The 21,335-nt window shown below is 41.5% G+C and overlaps 2 protein-coding genes across 4 annotated transcripts in view; both read left to right on the top strand.

Moving 5' to 3' along the window:
• Positions 1 to 2,493, top strand: part of ZNF143 (zinc finger protein 143) — a 46,726-nt gene extending 44,233 nt beyond the window's left edge. For 2 of the 3 annotated variants that reach the window (XM_086614203.1, XM_086614204.1), the window contains exon 16: positions 387 to 2,378. In XM_086614203.1, coding sequence (XP_086470329.1) covers positions 387 to 470 — 84 coding nt within the window. In that variant the 3' untranslated portion in view covers positions 471 to 2,378. Of the gene's footprint in view, positions 1 to 386; positions 2,379 to 2,441 lie in introns of those variants that run through there. The other variant, XR_015222229.1, reaches the window with a different exon arrangement.
• An 8,275-nt stretch (positions 2,494 to 10,768) lies between these two features.
• Positions 10,769 to 20,819, top strand: WEE1 (WEE1 G2 checkpoint kinase). The gene is made up of 11 exons (XM_086613333.1): positions 10,769 to 11,305; positions 13,575 to 13,783; positions 14,259 to 14,325; positions 14,409 to 14,581; positions 15,499 to 15,620; positions 16,280 to 16,426; positions 16,822 to 16,917; positions 16,999 to 17,084; positions 17,341 to 17,511; positions 17,603 to 17,748; positions 20,228 to 20,819. Exons 1-11 carry the CDS (start codon positions 10,769 to 10,771, stop codon positions 20,376 to 20,378), a joined length of 1,905 nt encoding a protein of 634 aa, XP_086469459.1. The 3' UTR covers positions 20,379 to 20,819.
• The last annotated feature ends 516 nt before the right edge of the window (positions 20,820 to 21,335 follow it).

The following is a 21,335-nucleotide window of genomic DNA, read 5'->3' as shown; positions in this document are numbered from 1 at the left end:
CATTTCTTTGCTTTACCAGCGTTAAAATGTTAATTCAACAGCCACCGTAACTTTTGAAAACGTTATCTTAGCTTTGTTGTATTTGTCAAGTGGAAATATCATCATGAAATGTGTTTGCCATGTAGCATTTCTTTGAAGAAAATTTATTTGGTAGATACATAGAAACTCAGTTTAATCTGCTATTGGAAGCTATCTTAATTGTCATGCTGATTAGATAGCTGCTAGTATATATTACCCAGAAGAGATGTGACAATACTGATCACACTTATTTGTGCTAAAGTATTGATCCATATGTAGATCTTTGGTTTCATCTTTATTTTTTTTTACACATTTATATACGTATGTAACGTTTTGGATTTATTTCTGTTTAAATGCATTTGTTTCAGCTTGGAGAACAGCAGTCTCTGGAAGAAGCCATTAGAATAGCTTCCAGAATACAACAGGGTGAAACACCAGGGATTGATGATTAACTTCTAAAACTGCTACCAGAACAATAGAGTGACAGGTATTTTATTTTCAATCAACAAAGGTCCATGCCAGCAGCAACCCCTAAAAACTTTGAAGTTCCCCGCTCATCGATACTGTGTACACACTTTATGCAAGAGCGAAGAACTTTTTGTAAGTTTTGTGTACATAACCCTTGGAATGGACTGACATCATCTACTTCCAACCGTTGTATATTCAGGAATATGGAATTAGAATTATATAGTAAATTTCCTTGTTATACTTTCATCAGATTTCAGACTGGTCTACAAGCAAGTGAAAAATTAAATAGAAGTATTGGAACTAATTTTTAATGTGATGTACAAATAATGAAGGCATTATTGAAGATTTCAAATGTTTAAAATACTATTAAAAATCATCATTTCAGGAACCCTTACAAGTAATAAAGATGACAAAACCTTTTAAATTGCATTCCATAAATGGAAAAGTCTTGGATTTTGAGCCTACTGTACATCTTTGTATTTTGATTTGTTTCCTACAGATTTGAATATTCTTTAGATTATGCACCCCACCTCTTTCATTGTAAATACAGACTGTTAATGCTGGAAGTGCTTATTATATTATCTTTAAATTGGATTATGTACAAAGGAGAAACTTTGGTTGTTCGATATTAAAGGAAGTAAATCTAATGATTTTGTTTCTTTACGTATTTTACTTAAGATGTTTCTCTCAAATTATTATGCAATAAAATATAGCAAGATTGTATTGTCTAGGTAGGATGACATTGTTGTGTGACGTACCGTTTTACTTTTTAATGAGACTGAAGTTGAAATTATTTATTTACGGCCTTGTATAAATTTTTCCAAAGTTTATTTATCATAAACTTAAATTTTTGACATGTTAATTTTGATCATAATCCACTATAGTATGCTAAGTAATTAGTGTTAATAGTTATTTTAAACATTCTAAAACACTACAAGAACTATTAAAATAGTAATTAGTGAGCTGATTTTTACTAAAAAGTAAACCACCTGTTTTCAAGAGGAATGTTTTCGAATGGTGCATTTGCAGCATAAGTACAAGTACTAATATGTTATTTTCAACAGTTCTGAGTGCCTGCTGCTACCATTCAGTACCTAGGATATGCTGATAATCAGTGCTTTTGAAAAACAGGACACAAGTTAGTACAAAAAAAGGGATGGATTAATTAATGATGATGTAAGTACAATGCTCCTCTCCACCTTTCTTTCTGTAAAGGAAAAAAATCCGTTGTAGATATGTCTAACACGTACAGTAAAACGTAACTTCAATTTTTTTTATATGAAAAAGTGTCTTTTGTCTTGTTAGTAAGCTTGTTAAGCAAGTTAAAATTTTTTGGCTTCAAGTAAGATTCAGTGCTTTTTTTAGATGAGTGTCAAGAGCACTTCTGAAACTGAAGCCTCACCTTTTACCTTCTTGAGGGAAGGATTAAACATCTTCTGGATGAAGTGTTAATCAAGTAATCATTTTATAAGTATTGTGAGGTGCACATTTTACATAAAAAATAAAGTCTGCGACTACGTACCTTGAGGTACTTGACCTCAAAAAGGCCAAGTTTGAATAGAATGAAGCAAATTTATTGTGAATTACTGTATCAGTGTGGGTTGCAGCCTTTTATGTTTTTCATACAGATAGCCAGCTGAAAAGAATACAGTACTGTGGGATAGCTGTGGACAAAGCAAAGACTATTCTCTGGATCCATTACAAAGTAAAACTTGGAAACATTGAGATTGTCTGTAACTTTTGTATAGGATTGAGGCTGCTTGCTCACTTAGGTGCCAGTTTTCCTGAAGTGTTGTAATGCTTGATATCCCATGGAGATACATGTACTATGCAAGGAGGATTAATTGCCTGTCAACTAGATCAGTTTCTTAGTACTTATCACCTTTTAGAAATTAAAGATGTATCATTTGACATGAACGTTCAAGGGTTTTTTTCTTAAATTTTATTGCTAATAGCTTCTGGAAATGGTGGCTGGAAGGGTGGCTTTCACTTCGGAAATAACTTCAGTTCTTACTTCTTGTTTCCCAGGACATTTTCTGACCACGGTGCAAATGTGAGTATTCATTCCTCTTTCATACTAATCGGTTTGCTGCAAGGCATGCAGAACTAGCTCAGGAAAAGCTGGAGTATTTTAAAAATTATTTATTTTACTGGTATCTTACCAGTTATTCTTGCAAAACTCCCAAGTCAAAGGTTGTGCTTCCATGTTGTGTCAGCAACCCCTACAAAGGAAAACATACTTACTGAATAAATAAGCCAGCCTGAGTTAGACTGCTTAGTGTTTAACAAGACACTGAGCTGATCCTGTGCGTCTTAGCTGTGAGGCCTATATTCCTCATAGACTTGTTTTCTGAGTGAGGAGACCTGTGTGATTTTCCACCCTGCTTCCATTCAGACCGATGTGGAAGGAGCTGTTTTGGTAAACTGATGCAGGAAGACTTGTGGTGGATATTAGACAGGATGAAATCGGGTTAGATAGGAATACAGGTGAACAGGATTTCAGAAGAATATGACAAAAAGGATTGGGCATTTGGCAGCAGAAATCGCTATCCTTTCCCCATAGGTTTTACTCTTCTTTTTGAAAGTTCTGTCTCAAAGGGAATGCTTTGGCACACTAGAATGAAATAATCCGTAAAGGAGGAATCCTATAAAGTAAAGCAACTCAGTATATCTCTTCCTCTTACAAATTGGCTCCCACGCTTCCAGCATTCCCAGTCAGAATTTTTCTTTCAGATTTGAATTCCAGGCCTGCACCAGCTCCTTTCTGAAAGGAATAAACCCCAAACCTCTCCAGCTTTGCGGTCAACTTTTCCCTTTTAAATGTTTCTACAGTTTTTCTCCACTGTGGGCTTGGCTTTGCTTTACTTTAGTTCAGTGCCTCTCCTGATCGTAACAAAAGAGGCAATTATTTTTGGTGCTCCAGGCTGATGACCTATTGTGCCAGATACACTACGCATAACAATAGGACAGTTTTTAACCTAAAGAGCTAATGCCAAAGCACACATGAATAGGCTGACACTGGAAGAGTGTGTTTTTATAAGAGTAAATCCTGAAGCCTGACAACAAAATTGTAAACAGCCATAATCCCAGATGGTATAATTAATCTCAGCAACCGATCAGCTGACCGATACCAGAGATACTCAGGCACAGTGTGGGAGAAAAGGCATGTGGTGTCTGCCCAGCACGCCGGAGAGGGACAGAGCTGAAAGTCCAGAGAAACAAAATAAGCTTGGAAGGCACTTCTTCCTAAACTTTACTCTAGTTCCTAACCCTCGTAACCTCTCAAATACTGCTAGGAGTAATTTGTTTGACTGGCTGTTCTGGTTTCTGTGATGATAGTGCCGTACTAGATGACGGAAAAATCACTCTGCCTGCTGTGTGCTTCTTGGAGTGCAGAGTCGGGGAGCCTTCCCCTGGCACAGGAAGCCATTTACTCGCTGTTTAGCCACCAGAAAAAGATGGTATGGAGTAAGGATGTGGTCAGGAGTGTTTCTAAATCTGGTAACTTCAGCACTACAGCTGTTGAGGTTGGTCAGATTGCACGCCTTAGGTTGACCATAGCTTCTCCTTACCAAGATGCAGAAATGCCCTGCAACAAATTTATTCCAGCTACTCTTAGTTTGTCATTGAATGAAAACAACTAAATGTTTCGTAAAATTTTCTGTGTAATTTTGAGATACAGCACAGATGAAGTTTCACTAGTAGTTGGGTGAGAAGCAAACTGATTTTCTTAAGCAATAAGATGTTAAGAGACTGGAAATGAAGGGTAACTTGTGTCCTATTCAGCTGTTACTTTAGAGTTTTTTGGAACTTGAACAATATATTTATTCAGCTTGCATCATTTTTGTCTTGAAAATGATAAAAATTGACGCATGCCTTGTTTTTGCAGATGCAGAAGTTCAAACTCCAGTTGGTTGTCGATAGTAAGGTACTCCTATTTTTTTGCAAAACAGTATATATTTGAACACCACATCCCCCTCATTGACAAAAACCTTCCAAAACTTGGACTCTTGTGACTAGAGACCAAAAACTCAAGAGCCACTTTTCAGTTCTTGTGTCGTAAATACTAAACTACACTCCAAATAAGGCACAGAAACAAGGATTTTTCCTTGTTGCTTTACGTATATTTTAAAATGTGGCTTAGGTGTTGCCAGCAGTTTGACATTCCTTTGATGCTATTTTTCATTCTGCTAGTAAAGTTCACTTGGCCAAAGGAAAATCTAACAATGTAATTAGACTATCACCATGAGCAGTAAAGTGGTTGACACCTTAGCCCTATGAGGAATGGGATACCAGACTTTTTCAACTGAGGGTTATAATCAAAGCAGATTTTAATTATCCCAATAAACATATACAAGCTTATATCAACAAGCAAGCATTTTGTCCTACACAGTCTGTGTATTTATCTCTAATGGAAAGGTGACCCCCTTAAATCCCATCCACCTCAGGTTGTGGAGCAGTAAGAGATTTTATTTGGATTATTTTTGTTCTGTTTAGATTATTTGAAATATTTTTCTGAAAGGAATGGCAAAACATTTGCACTTTCAGGGCACAAGTGATTGGGCAGAATTTTTTCTATAACAAAAAAGTGTCTTATGTTACTGTCAAAACCCCAGCATTTTACCCTTTCCTTTGTTTAAATCCCTCACCAGCCTATAAGTTGACCGGCTGCTGTATTTTACTTACTTTTCTGGGGAGTTTTACACTCTCCATCATGTTACTGTTTGATTTTGTAGTATTTGGCTGAGAGGCTTCTGTGCCAGGTATCTTACCTGGCACTTGTCTCACTATCTTAGTGAGACAAGACAAGGAAAAGAAGCTGGTCTGCTGGCGTATCAGAAACTACCACATGGCTGTAGAAAGCTCCTGGAGAAACGGCAATGCTCCAAAGCTACATCTCCAGTGGGGTTTTTGCTTTGGTGTAGAGTTAATTCAGATTTGAATATAGGTAATGTAATGACTGAAAAATCAGAAAGTACAAGAATGGTTTGTAGGACAGACAGGATTAGCTGTTTTCTGTTTTTAAACAGATATATTCAAGACAATAAGAGATTTTTGAACGTATGTAGGTTCCTGAGGATGGTGTTAGTGGGAAGAAAGTGGCTGAGTTTCTTGAAACTCTTACTGGGCTTTTATCTTTTTATCAGCATCTCTAAAAAATGTTTGCAAAATGTCTTACCTTAAGTGACAGGCATAAGAGATTATTAAAATGAATAGTAATAAATTTGAAAAAAGGCTGAGTACCTCTTTTATGGTTTTGTATGCTTCCTGAAGGAGGAAAAGGAAGGTGGTTAGTGCTATTGATAAATTAGTAGTAACCAGTACAGTAGTCTCTGTACATTAGACACTTTAAGGGTTTTAACTACAGATGCAAAATTTTGACTTCGGTTCTATTCTGCTCATTTTAACTTCACTTAAGCAGAGGAATGGGGCATTCTAACTGTACCTGTTTTCAGTCATGGCAATCATTCCGTCTCTTCAACTTTTAGGATGTTTTAGAGGAAATTTCTGATCTGAATACAACTCTGGGGAACAGATTCTTTTGCCATTTTCTTTGTAAGCTGAGATTTCAAGTGTTGAGAGGCAGATATACAAGGCAAAAAGGGAGTCACTAAAAACTGGTAAGACTGTGCGCTGTCATAGTCCCAGAGAAATATTGAATTATATGTGACTCCTTGGCAAAACCTCTGCTTTTTTTAAGGCACCTTATACATGTTAACTTCTGAATATCTTCAGATCTTCCCTTAAATTCCCAGATTTTGGGATCAGAAGCTGTTCTTTATTTTGGGAGGCATCCTAGGTGCTGTCAAATTCCTCATTCTATTCACCACCTTGTTCTCATGCTCTTATTATTTACACTTCCTGGGTGAATACATCCTTGAGAAATGCTCTATCTGCATGCAGACTGTAGGCTAGAAAGAGTAAAAGGACTGACAGCATCAACTACAGGCATGTCTTTGGACACAAAGTCCACCTTTGAAGAACCCATTCAACTCTGGACTTTGTAATGAAGAAAAACAGGTTGCCAGCTAACAGCAGTTGTTGGTAGCACAACCCCACATAAAATCATCTTTAAACTGTTCACTTTTAAGCTGTCAGTGGCCTGGAGACATTATCTCCCAGTTGGCATGCTACCACTGAGACTTGTTAGCCCTATATATGCCAAGTTTTGCATGAACACTGGAACGCCATCACTGGCACTGGTGACAAGCACACTGGTCCCCCTAAGCACCTGCTGAAATCCAAGAGAAAAGCTGGGAATAGCACAGATCTGTCCCTGCTCTCAGTTCTCCAGCAACAGCCTTGACACAGGTGGCTGTAGTGTTTCTGTTCTTCATATAAGCAACTTGACCTTTCTCTTCTGTTTTTTCACTTCATTTACCTTTCTCATAATAAGATGAACTCATCATAGTTCCACGACTATGCTGACTGATGTAGAACGGGTTTCATCCAGTTTTTGGCAGAACTCTTCCAATTTGATAAAGTGGTTTTGGGCGGCTGCAGATGAACTTGTAAGTGCAGGAAATCCTGACAAGATGGCAGCGTACCCACTTCTGTGGCAGTTTCCTCTGACTGCTAGACAAATTGGCCATTGTTCCATTTCTTTCTCATTCATCATTATTTGAGATCCCCTGCTACCCACAAAAGAGGGAACAACTTGAGCTTGAGCTCAGAAACTCCTAGTTAAAAGCAGCTGTTTTTAAGTGTGTGTTGCCCCAGATAAGTATTTCTGGTAGAAAACTCTTCAGTGCAGCAGAATGATATAATTATTTTTTAATTTAAAAGCAAGTATTTAAAAAAAATAAACCAACAGGAGCCAATTTTGCAAATACATTCTGAAAACTCTTAAAGCACTCAAATTCGTAGAAATATCAGTCAGGCACTGCCTGGACATCAGGTTACGTGCTGCTACATCTATTTGGAGGATCCGGACTTCAGTTTGCAAGATCTATAGAGGCTCAAAGGTGCAATTTAATCAGCTTCAGAGAATTTGGCTTGGAGGGTATGATGCAGTGGAAGCTTGCATCACCGCTTCCTCCTCTCATGATGTCCATTGCTAATGTGCTTTCCGTGTAAGGGAATTAGCTCTGCGGTGCTTTCTAGTTGGACTGTTTATAGGCCTCCTAATGCTAGTTATAGTGGTGTCATGGTGGAAAGGATGGCAGAGTTGCTACACTCAGTCTGGGGGAAAAGCATCTTGTCTTCAGCACAACTGTTTACGGTCCTGTCAAACTACAGCAAAAGAACAGCTGATGCATATTCAGAACAGCACATATGTAGAGCCTATGAATGCGGTCCTTATATAGCAACTATGCATTTTGTTGTAGTTACATATTTATTCAGTACTTCTCTGTCTTATTTGCTTTCCATCTGGAAATAAACTTTCTTTTAAAACAATTGTGTTACTGCTGTTCCTTTCTTTCTCTGTTCCTTTTTTCCTTTCGCATCTGTCGTCTCTTCAGAAAAACTTCCTGTCTGTCCAAACTCTGAATTGTTCCATTTGATTTTGTCCCATCTAACCTGTTCCAGTGATTAGCAATTCATTAGTTAAAATCTATACAATAGGGCTTCTTAACTTCACTTTGCCATCTACCCTCACTAAATACCTGTGTCTGTAGACTCCAGAATGCAGTGCAGCCACAGTTATATTTAGATTGAGTTTGGGAAGGAAAGTGCAGCTTTGACATTTCAGTGGGAGGGATTTATTGAAAGCTGAAATTCTTTAATCTTTTTTTTAAGAAAAGGAAACTTCATGTATGACTGAAGCAAGCCACAGCTAGTGGCTGGGATGTTTTGAGTCACTTACTAAGAGTTGCTTTGCATCTCCCTCTGTGGGCTATTAACTGAGAAAGAGATGGAGGTTGTATTTTTTTTTAACAGCCCTCTTTTACATCATCTGTTCTAAAACTCGAATGCTCCAGTTAGTATTTGCTATACAGTGCATTTCAGGTTTTAAAGTGAGTATTTTTAATGGCATGTTATTGTGGTTCTAAATTATTGCATGCCAAGCGTGTTTACAGCACTTGGCTGGATGTAGCCGTATCTCTGTAAATGCTGCTCAATCCCATTTTCGTAAGTTCCGTTGGCTACTTTCAGTTTTCTGAAACTAGTTTTCAGGAGGTTTCCATAATTTCAAGAATTGTGTTCTTGTGGCTCACCACTGCTTCAAACAAAAACTGCCCTAAGCTTTCAGGCCATTGAAAATGTGAGAAATATGCAGAGAAGTGATATTTAAGCAGAATCATTTCTGTGTAGGCCTTACAAAAGAAAAGGGTACTGACCCACATGTCTTGAGGCGACAGAGTTCTGAGCAAAACCATTTCTCTGCGCAGGCACAGGGAGCGTGTGGGAATGCAGCTGTATTGATGACTGGTCTGCTTGGCCAATTTAACTTAAAACGCTCTTATGTTCGTGCAGTGTTGGTGGCACAGGCAGTCGCCCTCGCACACGTTACTGGTTCAATCCCTGCAGGGTACCGGCAAGAGCCATTATGGAAGGTTGTGCCACCCTGAGCAGCAGCTCTTCACAAAGAAATGGGTATTTTCAGGCAGAAGAGGTTAAAAAAGGAGGAATCACTAGAAGTGGCGTATGAGACACCAGCATCCCATGTGTTTCTTGTGTCCCAGAAGCATGTGGGCTTGGAGAGCAGCAGTCGTGTGAACAGCACCAGTGTGAAGAGGGGGAGAAAAAAAGTATCTGAGTATTTTTCATTTGTGCCTCAATAGAAAATCTGCCTAAAAATAATTACCTGTTGGAGGTACAGGCGCCCTGTACCAGCAGGCAGCAGAACCGAGCCCCACTGTTGACCATGGCCCTTCTTTCAGCAGTGGGAATGCCTGTGCCCCAGTTGCGGCCACTGGAGCTGGAACCGCTTCTGAAATTGCTTCTGAGGCTTCTGCCCACGGATATCGCGGCCCAGCGACAGGAGATCAGCAAACAACAGAAACATGGTGAAGTACAAACTTCTGTTTTCTATTGACTGGGCCTTAAGTGTTTTAGTCCATTATCTTTGAAGCTTTCAGACTCCCAGTCAGACCGTGCTGCTTTCTGTGGAACTGTGCCATTGGCAGCAGAGATTTTTGTCCTCCAAGAAAGGAGGGGAGGCTTTGTGGAGGAGGCTGGCTGGTGGCACCGGGTCTGAGCGTCCCATGTGCCCACAGCTCCCAAGGAAGTGAACCCCTGGTGCTACCTGCATGTCCAGAGGATGTTGCGGCTGCCTGGAGAGCCTGAGGAAGTGGATGAACTTGACAGGGATACAAACCTACTTTCTTGAGGTTGTTTGGGGCTCCTGTGGCTGGAAAAAACTTATTTTTCAGGACCTTTGTTACGTAAGGGATTCATTTTACGTACAGGAGAGAGATTGGCAGGTTTACTTGTTGGGTTACATTTAATCAAGGTGGTGCGAGATGGAACATGAAGCCGAGAGGCAAAGTCGTGGCAACTGTAGGGATGTGGCGCGTCGGATAAACGGCATCCGCTGCAAATCAGAGACTCTTTGGTTGAAGTGTTTTGTAGGAGTTCTCGTTAACAGCAGGGGATGCTGTATTTGAGGCTCGCGTGTTTCTGGCTGCATTTCAAATCACGTGAACAAGAGTTATTTGGAATGTATTAATTTTTCGGTTTTGTTAAAAAAGGCTGTCTTTTACTGGCCTAAAGGGAGGTGTTACGGTTTTCAGACACAAGAAGCGGAGCTTTTTGCGCACTCTTCTAGCAACCAAACAGAAGCAAAACAACCTGGCTGCGGAGCGGGGAGCTACACCCTCGGGAGGGCTCTCGGGCGGTCCCCGCCCGTCCCACGCCCGCACCCCGGGCGGTACCGGCCCGGCCCCACCGTCTCCCGGGCTCCGCCGCCGCTGCGGGGCGGGGCCGCACCCCCGGGCTAAGATGGCGCCGCGCCCCGCACTCCGCCCGGCAGACGCGTACGTGTGGCCGCCTCAGGGCTGCTCTCGGGTGGCGGACCCGGCCCCCGCCCCGCCCCCTCCGCCCGCGGAGTTCGCGCCAAAGCGCCCCGTGACGCGGCCGTGTGTAGGTTCGCCCCCGCCCTCCGTGTTTTCAAACGGAGTGGGCGGGCGTGATTGGCTGGGGCGCGCGCCACGTGACTAACGGTCGCGGGAAAGCCGCGGAGTCCGAACAGCGCGAGGCGAGCCGTGCCCAGGGGCAGCGCCGCACGGAGCCGCCGCCGCCGCACCCAGGGGCGTAGCGCGCCGGCGGGGCGCGGGGCAGCGCAGCCACAGCGCGCACGGCCAGTTTCGGCCGTGAGCGGGGCTCGCAGCGAGCCGCCATGAGCTTTCTCAGCTTGCAGCAGGCGGCGCCGCCTCGCCGGGTCTCGGCCCGACGGGCGGCCGCCCCGATCCGGCAGAAGCTGCTGTTCCTGAGCGGCCACAGCGACTGCGAGGAGGAGGAGGAGGACGAGGAGGAGGAAGGCGGCAGCAGCGGCGACACTACCGGTGAGGACTCGGCATTCCAGGAGGCAGACTCGCCGCTCTCGGCGGCTCGCACCCCGGCACGGAGCGACCCGCCCCTGCTGGAAGAGGAGGAGGAGGAGATGGAGCCGGCGGCGGCGCCGCTGCCGGACGAGGGGGACTCGTGGGAGGAGGAGGGGTTCGGCTCCTCTCCGGTGAAATCGCCCGGAGCCTATTTCATGGCCGGCTCGCCCTCGCCGCCGCCGCCCAACAAGGGCCGCCGCTACTGCGGGCGCTCCCCGCCGCACCCGGCAGGGAGCGAAGAGCCCAGCTCGCCGCTGCCAGACTACCCCGGCACCCCGCCTCACAAGACCTTCCGCAAGCTGCGCCTTTTCGACACGCCGCACACCCCCAAGGTGAGGCACCCGCCCCGGCGTCGGAGCGCTCCGCCGCGCCGCGGGGCCCCCAGCCCCCGCCTCAGCGGGCCGCGCGGCCGCGGAAGGCACCGTCGCGCCGGCGGTTGAAGCCCTGGCGGGAGTTGGGGCGCCCGGGGGCGGGTGGTGCCGGCGGGGTCGCTGCCCGCCCCGCGAGCCGCTTGCACCACCCCGCCTGCCCGCAACGGCGAGTTGGCGCCGGCCCCGGGGCCTGCCCACAGCCCGTCCGTTACGGTTATGTAACGCGCGGGGGGCGACGCTCCGCCCGCGCCGCGGCCCGGCCGCCCGCCTGCTCGCTCCCTCCGCGCGCCGGTGGGCCCGGCGGGCGGGGGGGGAGGGGGGGGCGGGTACGGGCGCCGCTTTAAAGGCCGCGGAGGCGCCGCCCCTTCGCGTGGCTCCCGCGGCCCGGCGGGAGCCGCCCGCCCGGCCGCGGGGTCGCCCGGTTCGCTCCCCGGCCCGGGCTGCCGCGTGTCTGCCGGCGGGCCGTGGCCCAGGCGGAGGGGTGTGAAAATGCTTTTATAAATAAAAACACAAGTACCCTGCTTTTGCTGTGCTTTGTGGGAAAGACTTTTAAAAAGGTGGAAGTAGAATATTCAACTTTTACAATAAATGTTTTTGTGTTGCGTGGGCGTTTGTGCCTTTAGAACCTGAAAGCTAAAGCTTGAATTAGAAATTGCTCCTCCGTGTCTGTTAGTAAACTGGTACGTCTGGTGTTGAGTGCTGCTGTTGGACCTTATCTCGGCGCAAACTCGGTGCCTGCGCTCCTCTGTGTCAGACGTAAAAGGCTGTTGGAGTAGCCGACACTGTTAAACTGATGGATTTGAAAGCTTAAAGGGATAGGTAGCTCTTAAGCCCGTCGATAACAGACTTTTGGGAGGCGTTTCAACTTTTGAACTCGACGGTCATGTAAAACACCATATAGCGAATTTAAATCTATTGATAATAGGCTTGCTTTCTTCATTACTTTTCTTATAGCCCTTTAGAAGTAATCCAGGCATAATCCCCGGGGATAATCTCCTAGAGGTCTATAGACTGGATTGAAAACAACTGGTTTAAGGTGCGAGGAAGGCAGCCTTGTTAATTGGTTTTCTACAGCTTCCATCTCAAGTGAAGTTTCACTGATAGAAATTAGTGGTACATGTTTGGAAACGGTAAAATTGGTGATGATCTTGTCCCCAGTCAGGAGCAGACACTTCAGAGTTGCAAGTGTCTTGTGGACTGTGACACTAAGAACAAAGTCTTAGTGCTGAGGTTTAATGGGATTCTTAAATTAGGGGCCCGAATTCCGCATGGGTTATTTGGGAGAGGTTGTCTTTGGAAGAATCGTTTGGTTAAATTATCCAGTGGAGATACTGAAATGTGTGTTGAGACACAGTGATTTAAAGGTCTTCATCTAGTCTGGATTTGGGGAGCGCAGTTGAGATTCCCAAGCATTAGCCCTCTTCCCTGAGGTGGTCTAGGCTTTAGGCATGTAAATTCTTTATTTCGTAAGGTGTTGCCAGGATAAGGCAATGCTCCTGGTTGTGATCCAATAGGTCAGTGGTTGGCATCCTCACGAGGGTGTGGGACAGTCGTTTGCAGACTTCTCTACCTGACTGGGAGATGTTTGATCGTGTGCCTAGAAATGCCTGATCTGATAAATTACCACCTAAAGATCTGTTTTGGATGTTGAATTGACAGTGCAACAATGCTGTCAGTTCTTGAGCAGTTCTTCGCAGGCTCATGAAAAGGCATCTGTGCATCAGTATTAAATCTTTTATTTTCTTAATTTTTTTAGTTTGCCACTGAAATTTGTAGGCAGCAAAGATTGTTTCCTATGTCTGATCTAACTTCCATATTTTGTATGTGAAAATCATGGTGATATGGCACAGGATGGTCCGTGAGTTTTATCTGTGTTTGTTTTATGGATGAAGAATTGTCTGAGAAGTTTAGGTGATGACATGATCGAAGACAGAAAAACACTAGTCTCATAATCTTTCCTGTCTCCTGAAAATTATTTTAACATTTAGTGTTTCCTTTAGCTGTTTTTTTTTTGTGGATTGTAAAGCCTAATAGTTTATTTAGATTTCATTTGATGGAAATGCAGGTATTTAAACAACTTGTGCTAACTTTAATAAATATTGTAATGATGGCCTTCAAGCATGACCTGACTGTGACTAAAGCAATATTGAGGGTATAAATGTCTCTTTAAATGTCTCTTTTTTCTTTTTTTTCCCTTCTGTCTCTTTTAAAAAAAAAAATAAAAACACAGAGTCTGCTTTCTAGAGCACAAGGAATAGGCTCCAGCTCAGTCAAACTTCGAGGAGGCTCTCTATTTATGAATGTGGGGAAATCAGAGAAGCAAGAAGAAGATATTAGACAAACACCTCATGTGAACATTAATCCGTTCACTCCTGATTCCATGTTTCTTCACAACTCTGAAGGAAAATGTCGTAGGAGGAAGAGAACGCACTGGAATGAGTGAGTAATTTTTATCTTCCATTGTTAAGCTTAGCTTTAGAACTACTTTTAGCTGCAAGAATTTTCCTTGCAAATCTGTTAGTGATGCATAGTATAGCTCTTAAAGTATCTGCTTTGAGATGCACGATATGAAATAACCATTTAGCACTAGATCTTTTGATTAGTATACCGGGAGGATAGACTAGGCTATGTCCTGCAGTCTTTTTACCTGACTGAATGAGCTGTGCACACTACCTTTTCCTAAGGAGGCAAAACCACAGTAAAGAGTAGTATGAAACATGAAGAAAAACATTGCAAAGATACCAGTGTGGTACCTTTATTTTGTGAGTTACAGATGTGTAGCGTTCAATTAGTTAAACTAAACTTAGGTAGAATGGAAGAATTAGATCTCAGAAAAGTCAACAGCTGCGAGACTTCAGTTTTAAGTTTACTTAAGCCAAATGACTTCTGCAAAAGTAACTGGTGTGAATTTCAGCTCTTATGGAGAGGACATGGAAGCAAGTGATGGAGAGCCTGAAGATGAAACTATCAGACCTGCTAAGGTAACTAATCATGAGAACTTGATACTAAGTTTGGCAGTTTGCATATCTGCAGATGTAAGTGTTTTCCTTTCTAATCTTTGTAGAGGATAACAATAACAGAAAGCAATATGAAGTCACGGTATGCAACTGAATTTCACGAGTTGGAGAAGATTGGATCTGGTGAATTTGGTTCTGTGTTTAAATGTGTGAAGAGGCTTGATGGCTGTATTTATGCAATAAAGCGATCCAAAAAACCCTTAGCTGGCTCAGTGGATGAGTGAGTATTTCCTGCTATTCAAAGTCACCTCTTGGTGCTTTTTCCTCGCATGTCTCTTTGTATCGGTGTCTACAGAAGACGTTTAAGAGAAAAGTATAAATGTACATTAATTAAATGTAAAACAGATACTTTGAAGTCACTTCAGATTTTTTTTTTCTTTTTCTGAATACTGTTCAATACTAGGGAGGAAAGTCTACTTGGCCTTTCTCCCAGCAGACGTTTGTCCCAATATTCTCTGTGGAAACAGATTGTTCTCGTCTGGAAAGTAAGAATAATGCTTGGGTGCATTAATGGCAAGAGGGATTATATGAATAAACTGTGCAGTGATGATCCTTTGAAATAAGAAAGGAAAGCAGTATTCCCAACTAGATCCTCATCCCTGGCAACTCGAGTGACATACAGGTTAATTAAGTCAGTTTGGGGGTATTTTTTGGCCTTTATGAATGAGCCTGCGATTCATTGACTTTCCCCCCTGCACTGTTTTAATAGTTATAAAACTCCACAAGTTTGAGTTGCAAAAAACTTACACACAAAAAGTTACGAATGTTGAGTTCAGTCATTCTCCTGGCTTACGATCGTCATTAGTTTTTTTTCTAAAACTTTAGTGATGCTTCTCTAAGCTTTCTGTTGGTTGGAAAGTATGTAATGGAGGTGGCAGCTCCCTCAAGAATTATCTGCAACAAAACGGTTTCTTTGATGTTCGTATACTTTGTCTTTTAATACAATGTAAATTATTTGAGCTGTTTGGATATAAATACAAATCCATCTTGAGGTGCCACAGAACCAAATATGAAGGTTTAAATTAGAAACCTGAGGTGGCGGAGGGGCATGATACTAAGTGTTTCTATGAAGCTGAAATTGGACTAATTTCACCTCATAATATGCTTGTGTGTTGTTATTTTTTGTGACCGTAACAGGCAAAATGCTTTAAGAGAGGTCTATGCACATGCAGTTCTGGGACAACATTCCCATGTAGTAAGATACTACTCTGCATGGGCAGAAGATGATCATATGCTTATACAGAATGAATATTGCAATGGTAAGTAAAGTTTATCGCTTGTTCTGAACTTGCTTTCAAAAAAATCTGTTTTTCGAAGAAACAAAGGTATCTCTACAAATCCCTAGCACTAGTTAGGAATTGATTGCCATACACATAGCTCATACTGTTGTTGTCTCAAATGTGTCTGATGTTCCTTTCTGTTGGAAAAGACATACCAGATACATGAAGCAAAAACTATACAAAATTGCAGTCAAAGTCTTAAGTGTTCAAGAATATTGGAAGTACTGTGAGGCATTTGCAAGCAGCAAAACTGTTCTTTCTTCTGTACAATAGTACAAGCCAGAATAGAGAAAATTATCAGAAAGTTTCCTTTAACAAGTGAGGTGAACCTGATCTCTGAAGCTTTTTGCTATGGTTGAACCCTTCCAGACATCTGGAAGAGGGAGAGGTGTCCTTTCGCTTGTGTTAATTTGCATGGCAACTACAGCAGAAAAATAAATTTTGTTATATTACGTGGCTGTAAAAGATGAGATACAGCACAAGATTTTGCGCTTCCTATGTATCATGGGCAAGTTCTTGGTGATATATTCACTGCTAATTTTGGAAGCCAGTTGTACTTACTTTTGGAAGCAAGTTGTCGTTACTTTGTCAGTTGTTTGATGTAAAATAATTAGTTATTTTCTTTAAATGTGTTGTAGGTGGCAGTTTAGCAGATGCCATAAGTGAAAATTACAGGAATATGCATTATTTTACTGAACCAGAACTGAAGGACTTGCTACTTCAGGTGGCTCGAGGCTTAAAGTACATTCATTCAATGTCACTGGTACACATGGATATCAAACCTAGTAAGTTTGTAAACTGCTTTACTCTGTATTAACAACTTCCTCAGTTAATTTAATCTGCTGTAGAAAAATGAGCAGTTAGCCACACCTTAATAACTGTAAATTCTTCGCTGAAGTTCTAAACAGCAGTACAAAGATTCAGTTATAAAATTGGCTAGCAAACTTAAACTGTTGTAGAGTTTATCTTGGGTCCTTTTCATGCAGTCGACTCTACTTGCATAACGCTTGGCTCTCCTCCCAGCAGAGGGGCCAGAGTGAGTACATTAAAGTTTCTCACTCTAGGAACCGGATATGTATACACCTAAAACTTCTGTGTGGCTAAAGCAAACTGTAGTAAAACTAAATTAAGTAGAAATTGGACAGAAGTGGGTTTTTTAACAATTCTGCTCTTTTTTCAGGTAATATTTTCATATCTAGAACATCAGTCCCAAGTACAACTTCAGAAGAGGGTGATGATGATGACTGGTTGTCTGATAGAGTAATATTTAAAATAGGTGAGAAACAGCACGCTTGTGCTCAGAAGAATTGCATTATCTATTTGGCTTCTGAAAAATAACATTCTTTTCTTTTGGCAGGTGACCTTGGTCATGTAACTCGAGTATCTAGTCCCCAAGTGGAGGAAGGTGATAGCCGTTTTCTTGCAAATGAAGTCCTACAAGAGGTAAATGTTCTGTTTGTGGAAAATAGTGATGTTTGGTCTGCATGCTGTTTTCCTTAGAGTAATGAGTTGCTGTCTGCTGCCTCCTTGCTGGAGGAGAAACTTCCTGAATGGAATCCCCTTGAACACTAATAGTACTTGAAAGAAGGGGAATGTAATATTGTGGATATGTTCAGTGCTGAATAGTTTAGCTGTTTGTTAGATTTCTTCTTACCCTGGCTGGTATGTGTAGTAAACTTATTTTTCTTTACTTTTCAAGAACTACACTCATTTGCCGAAAGCAGATATTTTTGCTCTTGCTCTGACTGTTGTCTGTGCTGCTGGGGCTGAACCACTTCCAACTAATGGGGATCAATGGCATGAAATTCGACAAGGAAAACTACCTAGAATACCACAAGTGCTTTCTCAAGAATTACTAGACTTACTAAAAGTAAGAACTCTTCCACCAGTGGCTCACTGATTAGTGTAATTTACTGTGTTACTGACCTTAACTGGAATGCCTTGTTTTCTTTTTTTCCAAGGTTATGATTAATCCTGATCCAGAGAAGAGGCCTTCAGCTGTGGCACTAGTCAAGCATTCAGTGCTTCTCTCTGCTGCAAAAAAGAGTGCGGAGCAGCTCCGCATAGAACTGAATGCTGAAAAATTCAAAAACTCGCTCTTGCAGAAGTAAGTAGTTTATTGGGATCCTTAAATATAACTTAATTTCTACTGGGTTTTCATATCATCGTAGAGTGATAATAAAACAGGACCATCCTTGTTTCTGCATGATGTCCACAAATCTGTATGCATGTACGTTCCTGAGAGTACAAAGTGGATTATGTAACTTTTAAAGAAACTTTTTCCATAGAAGGAACTTCTTGAAAACACTAAGGGAATCTTAAACTACACTATTAGTATTCAAGGCATACAAAACATTACAGTTTCTAAAAAATGTTTCGAGCATAATGCATGGTTTTGTGACAGTTTTAGCGTAACTTAGATCTAATGTCGTCTGTGCATAGAAACAAGTTGAAAAGCATGACTTACATGAGCTGTTTTTAACTTAATAGAAATGGCACATCAGGAATGTTTTTGGACTAATTTGACTTGTACACAGCAGCGTTATTAGGTTACCAGAGAGTCATTTGTATCGGGCAGTCATCTTGTCCTACCCCTTGCTCAAACACTCAACTTGGAATCAAAGCTTTGAAGAAGAGATTCCCTTTAGGAAAGTCTGATTTTTGCTTAAGTTTCAGGGAAAGAGCTAGTAAGTTAAGAAGCAGTCATCTGAATCTTTCACTGCAGTTAACTTTGCACGTATTATGCATAATAGATAGGCTTTTATGAGGGAATATAGAACGCCGATTACTTTCTGACTGGCTCATTTTGAATTAATGTTAACTTCGTGTTTGGATTCTCTCCAGTGCTATCTGCTTATCTTGCCATTGCTACAGTCTGAATGTAGCCAGGCTTGCCGTTTCAGATGGTTATCTTTATAATCTTCTTACGAATTGCACTGACTGCAAAAAGAATAATTTGACAGTTTGTGCAGGTTATTCAAGGACAGATTTGCTGAGGTAACTTGCTTGCTTGTATAAAGATAACGTATTTTTGTATCATGTGAAAGGGGAAGTTGGCAAAGCTGATATTTTGTGAAGACTACTTCTGGCCTGGCAGCAAGTAGGGTACATCCTTATAAAATAACTATAAATCCAAGAATGATTTAAAAAGAACATTTATCCGCAGTAATTTTTAATATTGTGTGGGATAATGTTCCATAAAATAGTTCAGTTAGGTATTTTTGGGTTATTTTGTTTTATTTTGTTTTCTTTAATGCTCCTGCATTTGACACATTTAAGATACCATTTGTGTAATTTATCATCAATGAAAGGAATTCTTGTAAGGAAACTCAACTTTTCTACTCTGTTCTTCAGAGGAAGGAAGAATTGAGGTTTAGACATCTAGAGAAGGCTGGAATTGTATTGTAAAACTTAGTTTCCTGGTAATGGTGTGGTGGGTGGGTGTGCACCTGTGTGTGCATTTGTGACTGATGTTCCACCTTTAGGAAAGATAACTAGAATTTGATTGCATTCTCTTGCAGTGAACTGGCACTGATAACGTGGGGAGGATTAGATGGGGCACGAGTGTTAATAATACTTTGGCTTACAAGAATGGGAGTAGCTTATTAAACTAAAACATGTGACTTTAAAACTAAATACACCTGCATCAATATGCAGCAAGCTTGTAAAATTTGATCTTGCTTTGGGGTCTGGATGTGAAGTCAGATTACAAATACTAATTCTTACAGTAGAGAAAATTCTTTGAGGGATAGTTTGCGATAGGAGAAGGAAAAGAGTATGGGGACAGTCCTTGTGCTTAGCTATATGTGTCAGCGTTTAAGGAAAGGATAAAAGGGTTGTGTGGGGAAATCCTTGATGAAGATAACTTTGCTCTTTAGTCAGACTATTTCATAGCTTTATCCTGAGTTTTACTTAACTTTGTCCTCAGACTGAGTATTGGTAGTTCTCTGAAAGAGAATAGTTGACAGAAATGTCACACGGAGACAGTGCCCTGTGCTAACCTTCAGTGACTCGGCCTTGCAGTTTTGGGCTCACATTTGTATGTCAGGCAAAAAAGATTTAGGTGGTGATAAGCTTTTGATGTGGGTATGCAAAAGGAAAAGGATGCTTCCTGAGTTGTCCGTTGCCAGTTACGTTCATCTAAGTGTGTGTCTGTTTGTCTGAATCTTCCACAGAAGTTCAGTTATGGCTGAATGTTTCATTTGAGCAAACCTCAATAATTAACTTTTCAGTGATTTATCATGTGGCTTGTACTAGAAAAGTAAACAGCATCCTGCTGTGTTCTGATAATTGAAGTGTTGAGCAGCTTATAAAAGGCTGGATTTCAAAATCTGAGTTGCGTGAATTTGTTCTTTCTTTTGCGCAACAATGGAAGAAAATAACATGTAGACAAGTAATGAGCATTCCGCTTTTGTCCTCTGGGTTGTAAACAGGTGGATGTGAATGGTAGTGGTCTTAGTATGACCTAAATTGATGGCAAGTCTTAATTTCTGAACTACTGTAATTCATTTGAAATGCTTTTGCCGTGATACACCTGTAGTCCTTACTGATACCGTTGCGTAAGTGTGACGCTCTGTGTCTTGCAGAGAGCTGAAGAAGGCACAGATGGCAAAGGCTGCAGCTGAGGAGCGAGCACTGTTCACTGACAGAATGACAACTAGATCTACGACACAAAATAGACCATCTCGACTTGTTGGAAAGAAAATGAACCGCTCAGTTAGTCTTACTATATACTAACTACGAAGTCTAAGAGATCTACTGAGGATGGCTATAGCATCTCTGCCGGACTGAAGCCTAAGGAATTGAAGGAAGCATTCAGTTCCTGGTTTCTTGTCCTGTCTTTGATTAGTGTCACTTACTAGTTTTACAGGAATTGCTTCTGGGTTTTTACTTGTACAATATGGCTGATTTAGCTGTATTAACCATTTGAGTTAATGGACTCAGTTACTATCCTGTCTATAGAGGATCCTGGATGTTAATCCATAAGCCTTTCAGTTACACTGTTAGATGTTACATCGTCCCAGGGTTAACCACTATAGTGGTGTGCTGCTTTGTAGTGACGGCATTGTAATAAGAAGTAATATCCCTAATGATCTTTAAGAGGGAGGGAGGGGGCCTTGCTTTGATAGTTACTGGTTTTTTAAATTTATTTTTTTTTTTTGGAGCAGAGGGGAATAAATTTTGAAAGACAGGCTTTAAGGCCACCTACACTCAATGTACCTGTTGTCAGGTAGACTTTTATTGTGAATTTTATTTGTATATTCAACTGGGAGCACTTTGTAGGCATTGCATAAACCACAGCTTAGAAACCTGTGGAATTAAGTGCCATGTGGAACTGCTGCTATTTTTAGTTTGTTGTCCTTGCTGTAAACTGTAGCATTAAAACAATCATTATTGTATTAGCAGGCTTCTTGTTAAAACAATTCCGTGAAACAAATCTAAGCTGCATTTTAGTGAAGGCAGCATTTTTCTCTCAAAGCTAGTGCATTGTGAAATAATGCACCAATTTAATATTTGGATTCTGTATTAGTGTAGTGCAATTGTTAATGTGTTTGCTATTGATGTTTTGTAATTCTTTCTAATAAGGTTCTCTAAATGTTGATAGTCCATTCTTAAGGCTATTGTATATTTCTTTTTTAATGTTGGAGTACTTATAAATAATTTAGTGTAAGTGTTCAGGTTGTTCTTCATTGT

The sequence above is a fragment of the Tauraco erythrolophus genome, chromosome 6 (genome assembly GCF_009769465.1).
Source record: "Tauraco erythrolophus isolate bTauEry1 chromosome 6, bTauEry1.pri, whole genome shotgun sequence".
NCBI classification, from domain to species: Eukaryota; Metazoa; Chordata; class Aves; order Musophagiformes; family Musophagidae; genus Tauraco; species Tauraco erythrolophus.
This window is presented reverse-complemented; position numbering and strand designations above follow the sequence as displayed.